Source organism: Mus caroli, chromosome 14 (assembly GCF_900094665.2).
Source record: "Mus caroli chromosome 14, CAROLI_EIJ_v1.1, whole genome shotgun sequence".
Taxonomy (NCBI): domain Eukaryota; kingdom Metazoa; phylum Chordata; class Mammalia; order Rodentia; family Muridae; genus Mus; species Mus caroli.
In genome coordinates this window covers 111,456,277-111,471,585 of record NC_034583.1, presented here as the reverse complement: position 1 = coordinate 111,471,585, position 15,309 = coordinate 111,456,277, and the positions used below count along the sequence as shown (strand labels likewise).

At 45.0% G+C, this 15,309-nt stretch overlaps 1 protein-coding gene and 1 long non-coding RNA gene across 3 annotated transcripts in view; one reads left to right on the top strand and one right to left on the bottom strand.

Annotated features, from left to right (window-relative positions):
* The window catches only part of LOC110309239, an 86,498-nt gene extending 79,182 nt beyond the window's left edge, over positions 1-7,316 (top strand). Inside the window, exons 3-4 of the long non-coding RNA XR_002379677.1 lie at positions 4,639-4,684; positions 6,941-7,316. This is a non-coding gene — a long non-coding RNA (uncharacterized LOC110309239). The remainder of the gene's footprint in view (positions 1-4,638; positions 4,685-6,940) is intronic.
* Positions 1-15,309, bottom strand: part of Clybl (citrate lyase beta like) — a 222,812-nt gene that overhangs the window by 30,386 nt on the left and 177,117 nt on the right. For both annotated transcript variants that reach the window (XM_021181768.1, XM_021181769.1), the window contains exon 3: positions 1,548-1,736. In XM_021181768.1, coding sequence (XP_021037427.1) covers positions 1,548-1,736 — 189 coding nt within the window. The remainder of the gene's footprint in view (positions 1-1,547; positions 1,737-15,309) is intronic.

The following is a 15,309-nucleotide window of genomic DNA, read 5'->3' as shown; positions in this document are numbered from 1 at the left end:
AACTCAGGCATATGTGCATCTTACTTATCACAAGCACACTTCAACTTGCTCGGGCCACAGTTCAAATGCTGAGTGGCAGTTGATCCAGCATATTCAGGTGGATTTAAACAGTGAGCAGCTGGGGCTGGAGAGATGGTTTAGTGGTTGTTAAGAGCACTTGCTGCTCTTCCAGAGGATCTCGGTTCAATTCCCAGCACCCACATGGCAGCTCACAACCAACTCTAACATTAGGGGCCTGACATCCTCATACAGAAATACAGGCAGGCAAAACGCCAATGCCCATGAAATAAAAGTGAATTAATCATTGTTTGTTTGTTTTTTTTAAGTTAGCAGTTTTACCATGTATAACAGCTACTTAGCATACTGCTTTAGCTAGATTCACAACCTTTAAGATAATATGAAATGGTGCTTTGAACACCCCCACCACCACCACCGTCCATTCAGTCCAGTCACTCCCAAAGGTTTTGCCCCAAGTGGCATAATAAAATGGCATTTTATTCAAGGTACTTGCAGAATAATAGTAAGTCCCCTATTCATCCCCTCTCCATCTCACAATTAAAACAATCATAGAATAATTGGGCCCATTTCAAAGTTTTCTTAAGTAATTTGACATGCCATCCACTTTACATTTCAGGCTTTTATTGGCTGAAAAGTCTGTCATGAAATGAAAACACACCTGACAGTAATTTAAAAAAGGGCGCACCAGAGAGCTGTTCAGGAAATAATATCTGAGCTAATTAAAACCACGAGTTAAAAGCTTCCTGTTTCTTCCTCCAGTTGCCCTTAGGAGTGACCTTTTCCTCCCTTCCCTGGGCTCTTTGCTTCATATGCAGCTAGACCTCCTCGATGCTTACGATGGCTTCAGAGGAGCCTCAGCCAGAACCATCTACATCATGGCTCTTACAAGTTGAAGCCCTGCCATTGGAATGCCAGGGTAGATGCTCAGAAAGTTAAGTGTCCAGGGGCTGCTTTGTGAGGGCTACTGAGGAGACTGCTCTGACCAAACCACAAATCCAAAAGTGATGTTTCCAAACCAAAAGCTGTTCTGGGAAACATGTTGGGAACTCCTGGATTCTAGGGAGGAGGAAATGGTGGCTTTTCCCATTCACTTTTCATAATCTCTTCTTCTTTCTTTTTTGAGTCAGGGTCTCAAGGAGCCCAGACCAGCCTCAAACTTGCTATGTAATTGAGGATGACCTTGAACTGCTGATCTTCCTGCTTCTATCTTCCGAATGCTGGCACTATATGCATTTGCCACCACGTCCAGTTTATTTGATGCTAGGGAATTAAACCAGGGCTTTGTGCATGCTAGGCAAACACTCTACAAATCAAGCTAAAACCAGCCACATTTTCTTCTCTTCCTGTCTCTCATTTTTTCTCACGGTGCCGACTGAATCCAGAACCTGACACATGCTGAGCAACTGTTTTATCCATGCATGGGCTCTCTCCTCAGCCCTGTATGTGCATTTCTAAATGGATGCTGTCTACACTCTCTCTGGGTGACTCCTGAGCTGGCCTGTGCTGCACAGAGAAGCACTATTACTTACCCACCGGATTTCTTCAGGACCTTCTACCTTTGGTAGCATCAGACTAGAGGGAAGAACTTTGGCCTGTAGAAATGTCTCCAGGTCAGCTTCAGCCAGACCACTAGACACCGAGTTGATTCTCACACACTTTTCCGTCGTGCCCAGGTCAAAGTCTTCAAGAGTTTTTGCTATTCTCAATCGAGCTTCATTCTGTAAATATTGAGAAATGTATCTCCTAAATGTATTCTTACCATTAAAGGAAACCCAACGAACAGTTTATAGAGTTCTGATGGACACTCATAGACATTTGATTAGAGCAAAACATTTTCTGCCCACAAACTGATACTGAAAATGAATGATTTCTGCACCCTGTTTAAGATGACTGAAACACAATGGGGAATGTTCCATCATGCATATTGGTATACCTCTGAATGGCAGAGTAATTCACTCATTAGTGTGCTTTCCAACTGAAGAGGTTAGAATGACTAATTAACTGATTGAGCGTTAACTATGGACTAAACATGGTTCCAGGTCTTTTACTCACATCTCTTCATTTAATAAGTCTTAGAAACCACATGCCATCAGGACTGTGGCAATGTCACCTGTCAGCATATTCACATTAGGGGAAAGCTAAGCATTTGCTTTTCTGCTCCCCAGACATCACACTTTAAAAAAAAAAAATCATCTTTTTTATTTTATTTGTTTTGTGACCAAGTTGTGTCTTGACATTCAATTAAGAAGGTGCCCACAGGAGTCTGACGCTCACTACCACGTGAGAGACTCCCACTAATTCAGGTGGAAACAATAACATCACCAAGGAATCCCTCTATGGAGTGCGTGACAAATAGACTGTTTTCTTTGATTTGACAGTCTTTGCTGCAGTTATGAAAAGCTGAAAGTCACATTTGAATTATCCCAAGAAAAACTGCATGAGCCCAAATATGTTATGTATTAGCTTTGAGTTTGAGGTGAAGACTGTGGGAGGGTGGTCGAGGAGGAGCTCACTAAGGGGTGGGGGTTGGTGTGGAGAGAAAGGAAGCTCTTGGGGCCATTATTTCCCGCCAACTCCAGTTTCAAAAATAAAGTCTTCCATCTTGCCAACAGCCCTCAACAAATTTTCATTGCCAGAATGAACACTTATCAAAGATAGTTTAATTTGCGAAGAATTTTTATTACACTAATAAAACTTTAAAGCATCTAACTACTGATGAATGCATTTTTAAAAAGTCTTGGAGCTGGTTAAGACCACTCACTGCTCTTGCAGAGCACCCACATTTACGTCCTTGAATCCACGAGGTGGCTTACAACTGTCTGTAACTCTAGTTCCAGGTGAGTGATACATTCTGCTGGCTTCTATAGGCACTAGTTACATATATATGTGTGTGCACCATGTTTGTGTGTATGTATGTGTATATACATAAATATTTATCAATTTTCTAACAATATACAGCTGTAAGTGCAGATAACCATGAGTCATTTGCTGCAAGTGGTGGAACCTTAGCACTCAGGAGGCACGGCCACATAGAACACAGAGGCTGAGGCAAGCCTGGTCTACATAGGGAGTTCCATACCTAGTAGAGTTACATGGTAAGAGCCTATCTAAAATAACAACAAACAACAAGAAGTTAGAATTATTTAAGCCAATACAAGTCTACATCCAGTAAGAGACAGTCCAGGACAGTTGATTTAAACCAGACATAAGTAAGTCTACCTCTCCATGGAAACCAGGAAGGCTTCTAGTTGGGGTCTGAGCTACACACTGTGATGAAAGGGTAGCTTAGAGTTATTAGGTCACATGGGAATGGCACCCAGAAGGACTTTAGGATGTCTCTGTGCAGACTAGATTTGCAGAGTGTTGGCTCTGAATAATTATGCCAAGGGAGGCAAAAGCAAGAGAAATCTCATAAGCCCAACAGTGGCTTGAGTCCACATGATGCTATCCTTTCCATTTTTAAATTTTTAAAATCTGTTTTCACAGCGTGTCTGTGTGTTGTAGGAAGTATGTATACATCAGCGCAGATGCCAAAAGAGATCAGAGGCATCAGACTCCCCTGAAGCTGGAGTCATAGATGGTTGTGAGCCACATTTGATGAGCTATGGGGAACCAAACACAAGCCCTCTGCAAGAGAAGTATATAAGCCATCTCTCCAGCACCCACCCATACCCAACTTGGTTATTCCATAGAGCAAATCCCACTTAGGTACTCTGCTATGTACCGTCGCTGAAGAAGCTAATGGGAACGTACCGATAACCAAGCACAGTAATAAGCAGGGTTTGAAGGCTGTCTACAGTAGCAGGCGGGATTCCTCTGCTTTTACCAGTACCCATTTTCAGACTCACAGCCTCAGAGAACCTAAGAATCAGGTCATGTTGCACACAGCTTGGACAGCTATGAACTCTGGATAGCTTGGGTTTGTAAACATTCCAACTTGTGAGTTCACACCCTACAGCAAGTTAGCCTTGCAGACTTGAAACTCTGAATAGGGGGGTGTGGGACACAAGTCAAATGGTCATACAGTCATGCTGAGTAGGATGGTGCACTCAGGAGGCTGAGGAAGGAGGATGTCCAGTTTCAGGCCAGCCTGGTCTCAGTTGCAAGACCCTTGTTGAAGGAAGACAAACAAACGTCCACCGAGCATGTGTGTTTGATGATGCAGAATTCCTGGCAACTTCTTGTGTCTCGGAATCTGAGCGCTAAGCTGTTCAGCTATTTCCTTTGGATTTGAAGGGAACTGTTTGTGCAGCTCATGCTATAAACCTGCTTGTGATTTTCATCTGAGGTCGGATTGCCGTGGTTTCCACGCATTCCTGTTCACTGAGTAAAACTCAATCCTTTAAAACTGGCTGCAAGCAGAGCACCTAATTCCAGTCTCTGCGCATAATCTGGTTAGTCGTTAACCAGTTATAATAATGAGCACTGAGAACTCAGCATTGTATTCTTCCTTTTCCTGGTTTTTGTTTTTGTTTGTTTTTGTCTTGTTTTGATTTTTGTTTTGTTTTGTTTTGTTGGCACAGAATAAACAGGGAGCTCTCTCCTGGCATCACCCTATACCTTTCCAAAAACGGAGACTTGTGTCTGAGGTATATTGACACCCCAAACTCTTGTTAACAGGTTGCTGCTTGCTACACTTTACATCAATGAAGAATGGATCCCTCTGGTATGTATCCCAAAATATCCAACAACCTTACCAAATTTACACCAGCCAACAAGTGTGTGGAATTTTTTTTTTAATGGTGAAATATGTCACTGTGCTAGTAAACACACCCATGCCATCTGTTGGGTTGAAAAGAAAGGCAGCTCCTAAGAACAATTAGTGCTGTGTATTCTGTTAGCTTGGTCCACCCAGTTGTGAGGAGAAAGACGTTCTGAGTTCTGTTTGCCTGTCTTCTCCCTACCATCTCTCGCATCATCTCCATCAACCCTTCATGCAGCCTCTTGTTCTCTGGCGATACTCCTCCCTCCATCTCCATCTTTAGGTGGGTTAAGAAGAGGTCTGCAGGTGCCTGGCAGACTCTCTGAGCGGGGTCTTTAGAGTAACTTGCCCAAAAATAAAAAGGAGTGAACTTTGTGGGGGAAGAAAGAGTGTTTTGGGGAAGGTTGGTCTCATTAGGCTGAGGGGGGACTCTATCACTAACAAAATGATACAGACCAGAATCTTTGGGACCAGAATCTTCCCAAAGTTCCTGCGACCGATCGATATTCCGTGCCACGGGCTCCTTGGTGCAGTGGACCAGAGGCTAATAAAACTGTCCTTATCCATAAGCCACAGTATTATGTGACCGTGTCTGCGCCAGGAACCAAGGCGTGCTATGATTTCAGAGCCTGGATTCCTGTCACCTGGGGAGGAGACATGCTCCGCTGACGTAGGAAAGCAGATAAATCAACCATCCCCAAGACCTGCAGCCTCCAAAATTAAGGGAGAAAAATCTGCGTGCGGTTGGTTCAATTGGCACCCATTAAAGCTAATGACTAATCATCCTCGCGAGTTTCTAGCACAGAACGATGAGATCTGCGAAGAAAACAACATCCGTCCACTTTTACACTCCAGTGGAAGGGGTGGTCCCTCGCGGCGGGGCGGCACAGTCTCGCCATCTGGAGAATAAATCGAGTGTGAAGTACAGTATAGTTTGGGACCAAGCTCCGTGGCGGCCGCTCAGCAGTCAGTTCATTAGCCCCAAACTTCCAGGGATTAGAGGGGCATCAATTCTACTGTCGGATAGGATGAGACAGACAGGGCACAGGATTCAAGAAACATCTAGACAACCAGGAGCCCCCTCTGGCTTATTTATAGAACCACAAAGTATAAACACGCAAATAAGTGCCTTAAATAACAACATCAGCACAGTTCCCTAACATCTGAATCAACGCCGCCTCCACCCCAGCTCCCCCTCCCCTTCTCCCCTCCCAAAACTGTGAAGGTTAAAGTACACACTTTATGGGACCAGAGGAAAGCTTGCCTCCATCAGAGGCTGAGATCTGGTAATTAAGAAATAGGAAGGACATCCTAGACCCAGGGGAGATGTGTAGCATTTGTAATTAAAAACATATATAAAATTAATATTTTCATTCCATAAAGACAAATGCCATGCCTTGTGTTCCAAACCCTTCCTTATGTTCTAACCTCTTCCTTTTCTAGACTGGCTCATCTTAACCCATTTTATTGGTCAAGTGATGTCACAGGTATGGCCTCTTCCAGGTTTTGACTATAAGGTCCTGATATCAGCATCTTTAAGCTAAAGTTGTCCAGGTCAAATTAGGTTAAACCAAAACAAAACAAAAAACTTTGACTAAATTCTTCCATTTAAAGACCTAATTTTTCATCTGCTTTTTAGACATTTATAATAAAAAGCAGAAATGCCTGTGACACAAAAGTCATCACAAAGAGACCATATTGTACTTCTTCATAAATGCACAGAATTTGTCATTACAGGGACCACTCAAAGGGAGGTAGTAACTGAAACCATGTTTCCTGATTCTTGCAAATTGGTAGTGTGTTTCATTAGACAAGAGACAGTGTTGACTTTCAAAAGGTCATTAATTGTACAAAATAATGAGTTTTGTTCTGATATTTTCAAATATGCACAGGATATACTTTGATCATATGAATTTCTAGTTCATTGGTTTTTGTTGTTGTGGAAAAGAAGTCTTGGTTTGTTTCCTGAAAGGAAAAGGAAGGATAAAAGGAAGAGAGAAAGACTTGCCTCCATGGCATTCTGTGTATTAACTGTTTTAAAGTCTCATCCCTTGATTATGTCCTGCAAGATTCCCCATGTCATTCCTATTCGCTCTGAAACCACAGATTTAGATGCAGGAGAGGTTTGTTTGGTTTTGTTTTTTTATGTGTTTATCGAGAATGATACATTAAAACAAAGGCTTATAGCAAAAATATTACAAGCCATCATTTCATTTCAAGGACTGAGAAGGCTCAGGAAGCTTACAGTACGTGCTTGGAATTTCTCATGCCGAAGACTGAATCGACTCTACAGGCAGCAAACACAACATACAAAAGACAACGATGACATCCAAAACTCTATGACAACAGATTATTTCACAGGCTCTAAGCAATTAAAAACATTGCTAAGGCAGCCAGCAAGAGTGGCTCTGAGGGTCAAGGTCCTTGGGGCCAAGCTTGAGGACCTCAGTCAGATCCCAAACCTCACTACAGAAAAGAGAACTGGCTCGTGCAAGTTGTCTTTGACCTCCGCACAAGCCAGGTATGCTCCGGCACGCACCCCATCACAAATAAGTATAAAAAAGTTTAGAATATTTCTAAAGGGAAAGTGTCTCTGAGCCACATGAGCACATTTGTCTCACATCAAGGAGCAAAGGACTTACATTTGTGCATTTCTCCGAAGAACTATAAAGAAATACCCATCTCAACAACAAGTGCACAGTAGGGAAGAGCGGGGTTGTCTGCAACTTACATTGAATTTAAGAGAATGAGTTAATGGTGAACAAGAGGACAGACAGATGAAGGCAGGCAGAATTAGCATGTCAGTGGAAAAATACAACAGGGAATACGCAGCATTTGCTATATGGTCTTACAAATTTTCTGATGTTCAAAATTCTGGTAATAAAACTGAAGGGAAAAATCCTGAAAAGATTTCTAAACTGTTCATATTTTGGAGAGCTGGTCAATGAATATTTTTTTAAAAAGCCAATTCTCTTTAACATGTGCATATGTTTGGATATTTTCACAATAAAAGAAGTTTTGAAGTTTTAACTTTTACTTTGTTGTTTATAGACAATTATTTGAGTTTTTGGTGGGTTTGTTTGTTTGTTTATTTTGGTGGTGGTGGTGTTTTCGGATTTTGGTTTTGTTTTTTTGTGTTTTTTTTTTTTTTTTTCCGTGTAGCACGGGCATGTCTGGTGCTCTCAGAGGGCAGAAGAAGGCATGGAATGCCCCACAATTGGAGTATGGGTGGTCATGGGCATACTCAATATGGTTATGGGTGCCGGGAACCAAATTCAGGTTCTTTGCAAGAGCAACAATTGTTCTTCACCACTGAGCCATGGCTTCAACCCTTCGGTAATGGTTTCATGAGATAAAATTCGCACAACATATAACTCGCCCATTCTTTCTGCACATTTGCTTTGTTCCAAAGCTCAGAGACATCACGTAGAACCTTCTCTAAGTCACTTCTGCCGTTTGTGGTTAAGTGGTATCAGGGTTCACGAACATCCTACCATCTACCAGTTCCCTCCCTTCTACTGTCATACAATATCCTATTGTATGGTAATGGCATAACCCTAACCCTGATATATACAGCCCTGGCTGTCCTAGAACACACTCTGTAGACCAGGCTGGCCTCGAACTCAAAAAATCTGCCTGCCTCTGCCTCCCAAGTGCTGGGATTAAAGGCGTGCGTCACCACTGCCCGGCTGGCACATTATATTTACATCATCTAATTCATTACATCTAGATTGCCCTCTACGTAGGGGGTTGTTGTGGAACATGCACTAACACTTATGAGCCCCTCCTTTGTATAATACTCACACACATTTCTATCTTTGTACTGAAAAGAAAATGGGTCTCCTAGGTCACGTGGTAACTTGTATGCTCAGCCTTTTGAGCTGGTTCTCCAAGTGGCTACACCAATTTAATATTCCCATCTCGGCTCTATATGGTGAGTAATAACTGGTCCATAGGACTGGAAGTAAAGTAACAATTTAGTCAGTAGAACAGAACCTACTGCCCATAGGCAGGAGTGGCCCTCCCCACAGGGCCTAAGGAGGGGCAAGGAAGGCCTGGACTGGGGCCGGAGCCTCTGAAAACTAAGATTTCTAGTAGCAGCAGCAAAAGAAACAGACAGCCCCTAGAAAAGAGCCCAGATGGACAGATGGAATAGCTGTGAGAATTCAGGCACTTGCCACGGACAAGCCTGGTGATCCCTAGAACCCATGGTGGAAGGAGAAAACTGACTCCTAAAAGCTGTTCCATATAGGTAATGTGCACGTGTGTATCCTTTCTCTCTCTCTCCTTCTCTTCTCCCCTTCTCTCTCTTCCTCTCCTCTCTCTCACCCCTCTCCTCTCTCTTCCTCTCCCCCTCCCCCTCCCTTCCTCCCTCCCACTCTCTTCTCTCCCTCTCTCTTCCCCCTCTCTCTTTTTCTCTTTCTCCCTTCTCTCTCCCCCTCTCTCCTCTCCCTCCACCCCACCTCCCCCTCACACAGACACACCACTCACAAAGTGGATGGCTAGTAAATATAAAGCCAGAGGTGGGAGCCCTGCTTAATATGGGGAGGTGGGGGGGGGGGAAGAGACACACAGAAAAACAAAAGTCTCTGAAAGGCAGTATCTTAGCAATGAGAATTAATGCTGTGCTCCACTGGAAAGAAGGCCGAAGAGATGACAGGACATGAATTCACAGGTACACCCTAAAGTCCCTCTGGACCGGGTGCCCTGAGCCCATGATTGCATTTGCAGGAGTTGACCTTGGTCAGGTCCTTGTTCAGACCCACCCGCACTGAGGCTTCTTCCTTTGGGAGGACCTCGAGGCTCAGAGTGACTTCACTCCTATTTATCTTCAGAACACGACTTTGCACGTGGGGTTCCATTTTGGGGACTCCTGGTCCAGCCCACTGACACAGCAGAGTGGGTGGCCAGCCACCTCACTGAGCACACCCTCTAATTGGTCTCCCTCCACCCTGCCCCCGGAGGACTGAGAAGGTGTCTCTCTTTCCCAACTGATACAAAGTACAGCTGGAGCCAAGCTGCCCTCTCTTTCTCTCCGTATTTATATTTCACGACTTCTCTGGGTTAGAGGAGGTAATTAACTGTTTTGGTTTAAAAGCCCTCCTGCTGGGTCGCAGTCTGCGTGGGAGAATCAAAGTAAACAAGCAAAAGGGAGCATTGTCATCAAAGGACTCCGCACCTACCTTTCTTCATTATGAGAAGGGAAACGCGTGCGCCATTTGCAGCAGGTGCCATGGATCACCCGTTCGGGGCAGGGTCCCAGCGCTTTCATTCTTTTGAATGGTAAATCAAGAGTGATCGGTTCATAATTTAATGAGGCAGGCTTACTGAGGGTCCAAACATGCTGGAGATAACAGGCGCATCACCTGTGCCCTGCCTGAACAGTTGTAAATGATGCTGGCAACATATTCTGTCAGGTAACTTCCTCTAGCTACATTGTGGAAAAAGAGATCAAAAGTTTCCTCTTCGTGTGAACATCAAGAACCAGTTGTTGGGACTGGGTGCCTAGCTCATTTGGTAGAAGTGTTTGCCTAGCATGCTTGAGGACCCGGTTTTGATCCTGACCCACACAACCTGGGTGTAGTGGGGCTCACTGGTAATAGCAGCTGTCAGGAGACAGGGAGGATCAAGAAGGTCAAGGTCATCTTCAGGTACACAAGTTTCTTGCCAATTTGAGTTACTTTTTGTTTCAGTTTTTTAGGTTTTTTGGTTTTTGTTTTTTAATGTGTGTGTGTGGCGGGGGGCAAAACTGAGCAGTGGTGGCGCTCTCCTTTAGTCTCAGCGCTTGGGAGGCAGAGGCAGGTGGGTCTCTGACTGAGTTCAAGGCCAGCCTGGTCTATAGAGTGTGTTCCAGCACAGCACAGCACAAAACAAAATTTTAAAATATACTTATTGTATTGTGTGAATGTGCGTGACGGGCTGCCATATACTCCACAGAGTGAATATGGGAGTTTTTCCTCCCCTCCACCTTTAGGTAGGTTCTGGGGGTTGAACTGAGGTCACCAGGTTTGTGCAAGTGTCTTTACCTACTGAGCCATCCTGCCAGGCCAAGAATAAATTTTACATTAAACTCTAGCTTACATCTTTGTAAAAAGACATGTTTCTCTATTCATCACCGAGACTTGGAGACCTGCTGAGCCATGTCTCTCCCAGGCTGTCCATTCATGTTGAGTTATGAACAGACAGTGACACTGGGGTCAGAAATTCCAGGACCTGTGCTGTTTCAGCAATATCTAAGGCATCGGCACAAAGAATCTGGCGTCCGCAGTGGAAGCCACAGCAATGTAGTGGAAGCCACAGCAATGTAGTGTAAGAAGGAAAATCACCTGGAGGCTTGGCACAAGGGGGCTTGTCACCAAGCAAACCAGGCTAAGCCTCATTCCAGTGAGTCGCCAGAGCAAGCCCTTGTCTTCCCAAAGCAGAGTATCAAATGTAGATAATTAAAATCTGTTAGGGTAGTCATTTGTCTTCCTCACAGCCAGGAAGGGAGGGGAAAAGAAAAATTAGGTAAGGCAATAGTGTGTGTGTTAGCAGAAACAAAATGAGAAGGAGCTATTTTAGCAATGCACAAACCAGATCAGTGCCTCACCTGAACTGCTTCTCATATCACCAAGAATTTCAAGCTACAAAGAAGTTCATACAAAAGACAAAAAAAGGAAAAAGAAAATAAGAAAAAAAAAAGAAAAGAAAAAGAACAACAAAAAGCCCCCCTAAACCCTTCCAAACAAGAGCTTCTCTTAGACAGGGTCTCGTGTATCCCAGGCTAGCCTCAAACTTCCTGTGTAATGGAGGGTAATTTTCAACTCCTCCCCTCCGGCTTCCACCGCCCAAGTGCAGGGAAATCACAGGTTCAATCCTTCCTGCATATTAGACAAGCACTCACTCAATTAACTGAGCTATATCCCTAACTCAGGGCACTTCTTCTCCCCCTTTCAGAGACATGGTCTTGCTGAATAACCTTGGATAGCCCGGAACTCACAATGTAGACCAGACTCAAAATTATAGTACTTCCTTGTCTCTGCCTCTGGAAAGTTTACAAGCATATGCCACCACACATAGCCTATTTTGTTCCTTTTAGGTGGTAAATTGATAGATACTTAAAGGTATTTTTACATATGTGTTTATGTGGGGGCAAGTATGTACATCATGGCACGAACATGGAGGTCAGAGGACAACCTGAGGATTGGGTCCTTCCCATCGTACCGAGTTTTTTGGTTTGTTTTGGTTTTGTTTTTTTTGAGACAGGGTTCCTCTTGTATGTAGCCCCAGCTGTCCTGAAATTCATTCTGTAGACTGGGCTAGCCTGGCCATCATACAGATTCTGAGGATCAAACTTGGGTCACCAGGCTTGGCAGCAAGTGATCTTATTTGCTAGGCCATCTCGCTGATCCAAATATTCTAAAGGATCCTGCTTTCCCAGAACAGAGTCACAGGTATTGTAAAGGGTTGTACTTTTCCACCTCGTTCATTTTTTTTTTTCCTTAAAATCAACACTGAAAAGAAAAAAGATGGCCGGGTGGCCTTGAGGGGTGGCTGTGGTGGTGGTGGTGGTGGTGGCAGAGGCAATACACACCTTTAATTCCAGCATTCTCAAGGCAGAGGCAGAGGCAGAGGAAGGTGGCTCTCTGAGTTCAAAGCCAGCCTGGCCTACAGAGTGAATTCCAGGAAAGCCGGGGCTACACAGAGAAACCCTGTCTCTAAAAACCCAAAAGGAGGGAAAGAGGGTAGGGAGAGAGGAAGAGGAGGGGGAAAAGAGGGGGGCAAGAAGGGGGAGAGGAGAGGGGAGGGGAAGGAAAATGGGGAATGACAATGGTACCCTTTTTTTGTTTGTTTGTTTGTTTTGTTTTTCGAGACAGGGTTTCTCTGTGTAGCCCTGGCTGTCCTGGAACTCACTTTGTAGACCAGGCTGGCCTCGAACTCAGAAATCCACCTGCCTCTGCCTCCCGAGTGCTGGGATTAAAGGCGTGCGCCACCACGCCCGGCGGTACCCTTTTTTTTAAAAAAAGATAAACGTCTCAGCAGTCCAGGCTAGTCTCCAACTCCCTATGCAGGGTTAAGCAGCCAAGGATAGCCTTGAACTCCTGATCCTGTTAATCCAATTTTAGAGTCCTGGCAGAACTTAACCTGTTTAGGCAGTGCTAGGTATCCAGTTCACACACACTAAGGCAAGCAGGGTACCGACTGGGCTACACCCCAGCTCCATAAAACAATACTTCACCTATTTAAAAAAATTATATTTATCTATTTTGTGTGTGGCGTGGTCGAGTTCCAGTGTGACACAGCCCACATGTGGAGGTCAGAGGACAACTTGCAGAAGCCGGTTCTCTTCTTCCATTATGAGGATTCCAGGGATCCAACTCAGGTCGTCGGGCTTGGTGGCAAAGCCCCTTTACCTGCTGAATCATCTCTCTATAACCACTGCATTTTAAATTTTTAATTTAATTTAATTTTTTTTTTAAGAAAGGGGAGACTTTGATAATTGTGGTTTGGTTACCACAGAGGGCTGTCCTTTGGGACTAACCACACAGGTAGTGGCTTCTCTTCGAAGCATAGCATGCCACCGCCCCCTGCAAATGAGCGCTACAGAGAACGTGTGTCCTATCACAAGGTGCACCAACTCCCACACACAGGATCTTGTCTAATTAAATGCCCCCTCCCCAGAAATGCTAACAAAACAATGGCGGGCTAGCTGCATGGTTGGTTTTCCCCAGTGTTTTCCACCTTTCCCGTGCCAGCCCTTCTCATCCACTCCTCGGCAGCTTTGTTCCTTCACCGGTGCCAGCCAGGCAGGCGAACTGAGCGACCACTTGGGTTTTCTTTCCTCTTTCTGCGCCCAGTAAATTTTCATAAAGCGTTTAACGTGAGAACAAGTAGGTTAATTTCCCGAGTGGCAAACTCAGAGCCCAGCACCACTGCCGCGATTTGGCTTCTGAGGCAGGGGCCTCGGCCCCAGCAGCCAGAAACCTTGCCAGATCTGTCTCTGAACAACCCCAGGTGCGATTTAGCAGAACAGATTGTGTGGACGCTTGGATGGCCTGTGTAACAATGAAATGGTGTCCTTTCTTCCTGAGAGATGAAGACTGAAGCCTCCTGAGCTGGCAGTTCTGCAGGCAGAAGCCTCTGGACATGCAGGACAGGGGAAAGCCATCCCATCTGGCCACACACACCTGTCCTCAAGTACATTAAAGTTCTAACAACATCACAGTCCCAACCCGAAGCCACCCCCACCCCCACCCCCAACCCCTACCATAACACACATCTGTTTTCTCTAACTCTAAGTGGAGCAAGATATCCAAGGTTTTATTTTAATATGCAAAAGACAGACTCATAAGGAAAACTGAAAACTCTGTCTGGCCTTTAAATATACACCTAGCTGGGCTCCTCATGAAAGCCTGGTAAACAGTGACCTGTGAAGCAGACGGCTCAACCAGCAATGGCCAGGCTGCTTGGGGAAGATGCTGTGGATAGAAGCCAGGCTTCACAGCTACAAGTGTAAGGCTCAGAGATGAGAACAGCTTGTTTCCCTGAAGTCAGTAGAATTAGTGAGTCTTAGAAAAGACCAGGCTTGAAGCCTAGACACAAGTCCTCACTTACAGCAGCAGTGTTACCCTTAGTGATAATAAAGCCGAGGGGGTCCCCATGACAATAGCATTTGAATAAATTGTGCAGATGCTTTTTAAGGTATGATGGGTTCAATCCCTAAACAGACCATAAGTTAAAGGGTCAGATACTTGAGAGCTGAGGTGAGAGGGATGTCATGAGTTCAAGACCAGCCTGGGTTATAAAGTAAGACTCAACCTATAAGTAGTCAAAAGTCAAGAATGCATTTCCTAATTCCAGCCTTTAGTCCCATCCTAGGAACATGGTGTACTGTGGAGAGCTGGCTGTTCTTAGAGTCACAGGGCTGACTAGAAGCAGTTCTCACAATACTGCCAGTGTATTTGATTACCCATAGCCACCTCAAAAACAGAGAGGTTCTGGGAATTGAAATTATGCCACCAGGCTTGGTGGCAACTGCCTCTATCCACTGAGCCATTTTGAAAGCAGGATACATTACGTAGAGGAGAACGTGGTGGTAGGGGCACAAGGTTGCTCATTCACATCTGGGCAGACCAGAGAGCAGAGAAAGGAGAAGGCCAGTAGTCAACTGGCTTCATCTTTCTAAAGTTTAGTCTTGGACCCCAGCTCACTGGGTGTTATCACCCATACTCAAGGTGGGTCTTTCCTCCTCAGCTAAACTGCTTTGGAAATGTCCTTGATAATACACCCCAAGGCATGTCTCCTAGGTGATGGTAAGTCCAGTCAAGTTGGCAATGGAGATTAACCATCACAACAGGAAAGGCATGGTAGCTGGTGTGGGAGAGTTTGGTGCCTGGAGTGGGAGAGTTTGGTGCCTGGAGTGGGAGGGTTTGGTAGCTGGAGTGGGAGGGTTTGGTAGCTGGAGTGGGAGGGTTTGGTGGCTGGAGTGGGAGAGTCTGGTGTCTGGAGTGGGAAGGTTTGGTGGCTGGAGTGGGAGGGTTTGGTGGCTGGAGTGGGAGGGTTTGGTGGCTGGAGTGGGAGGGTTTGGTGGCTGGAGTGGGAGGGTTTGG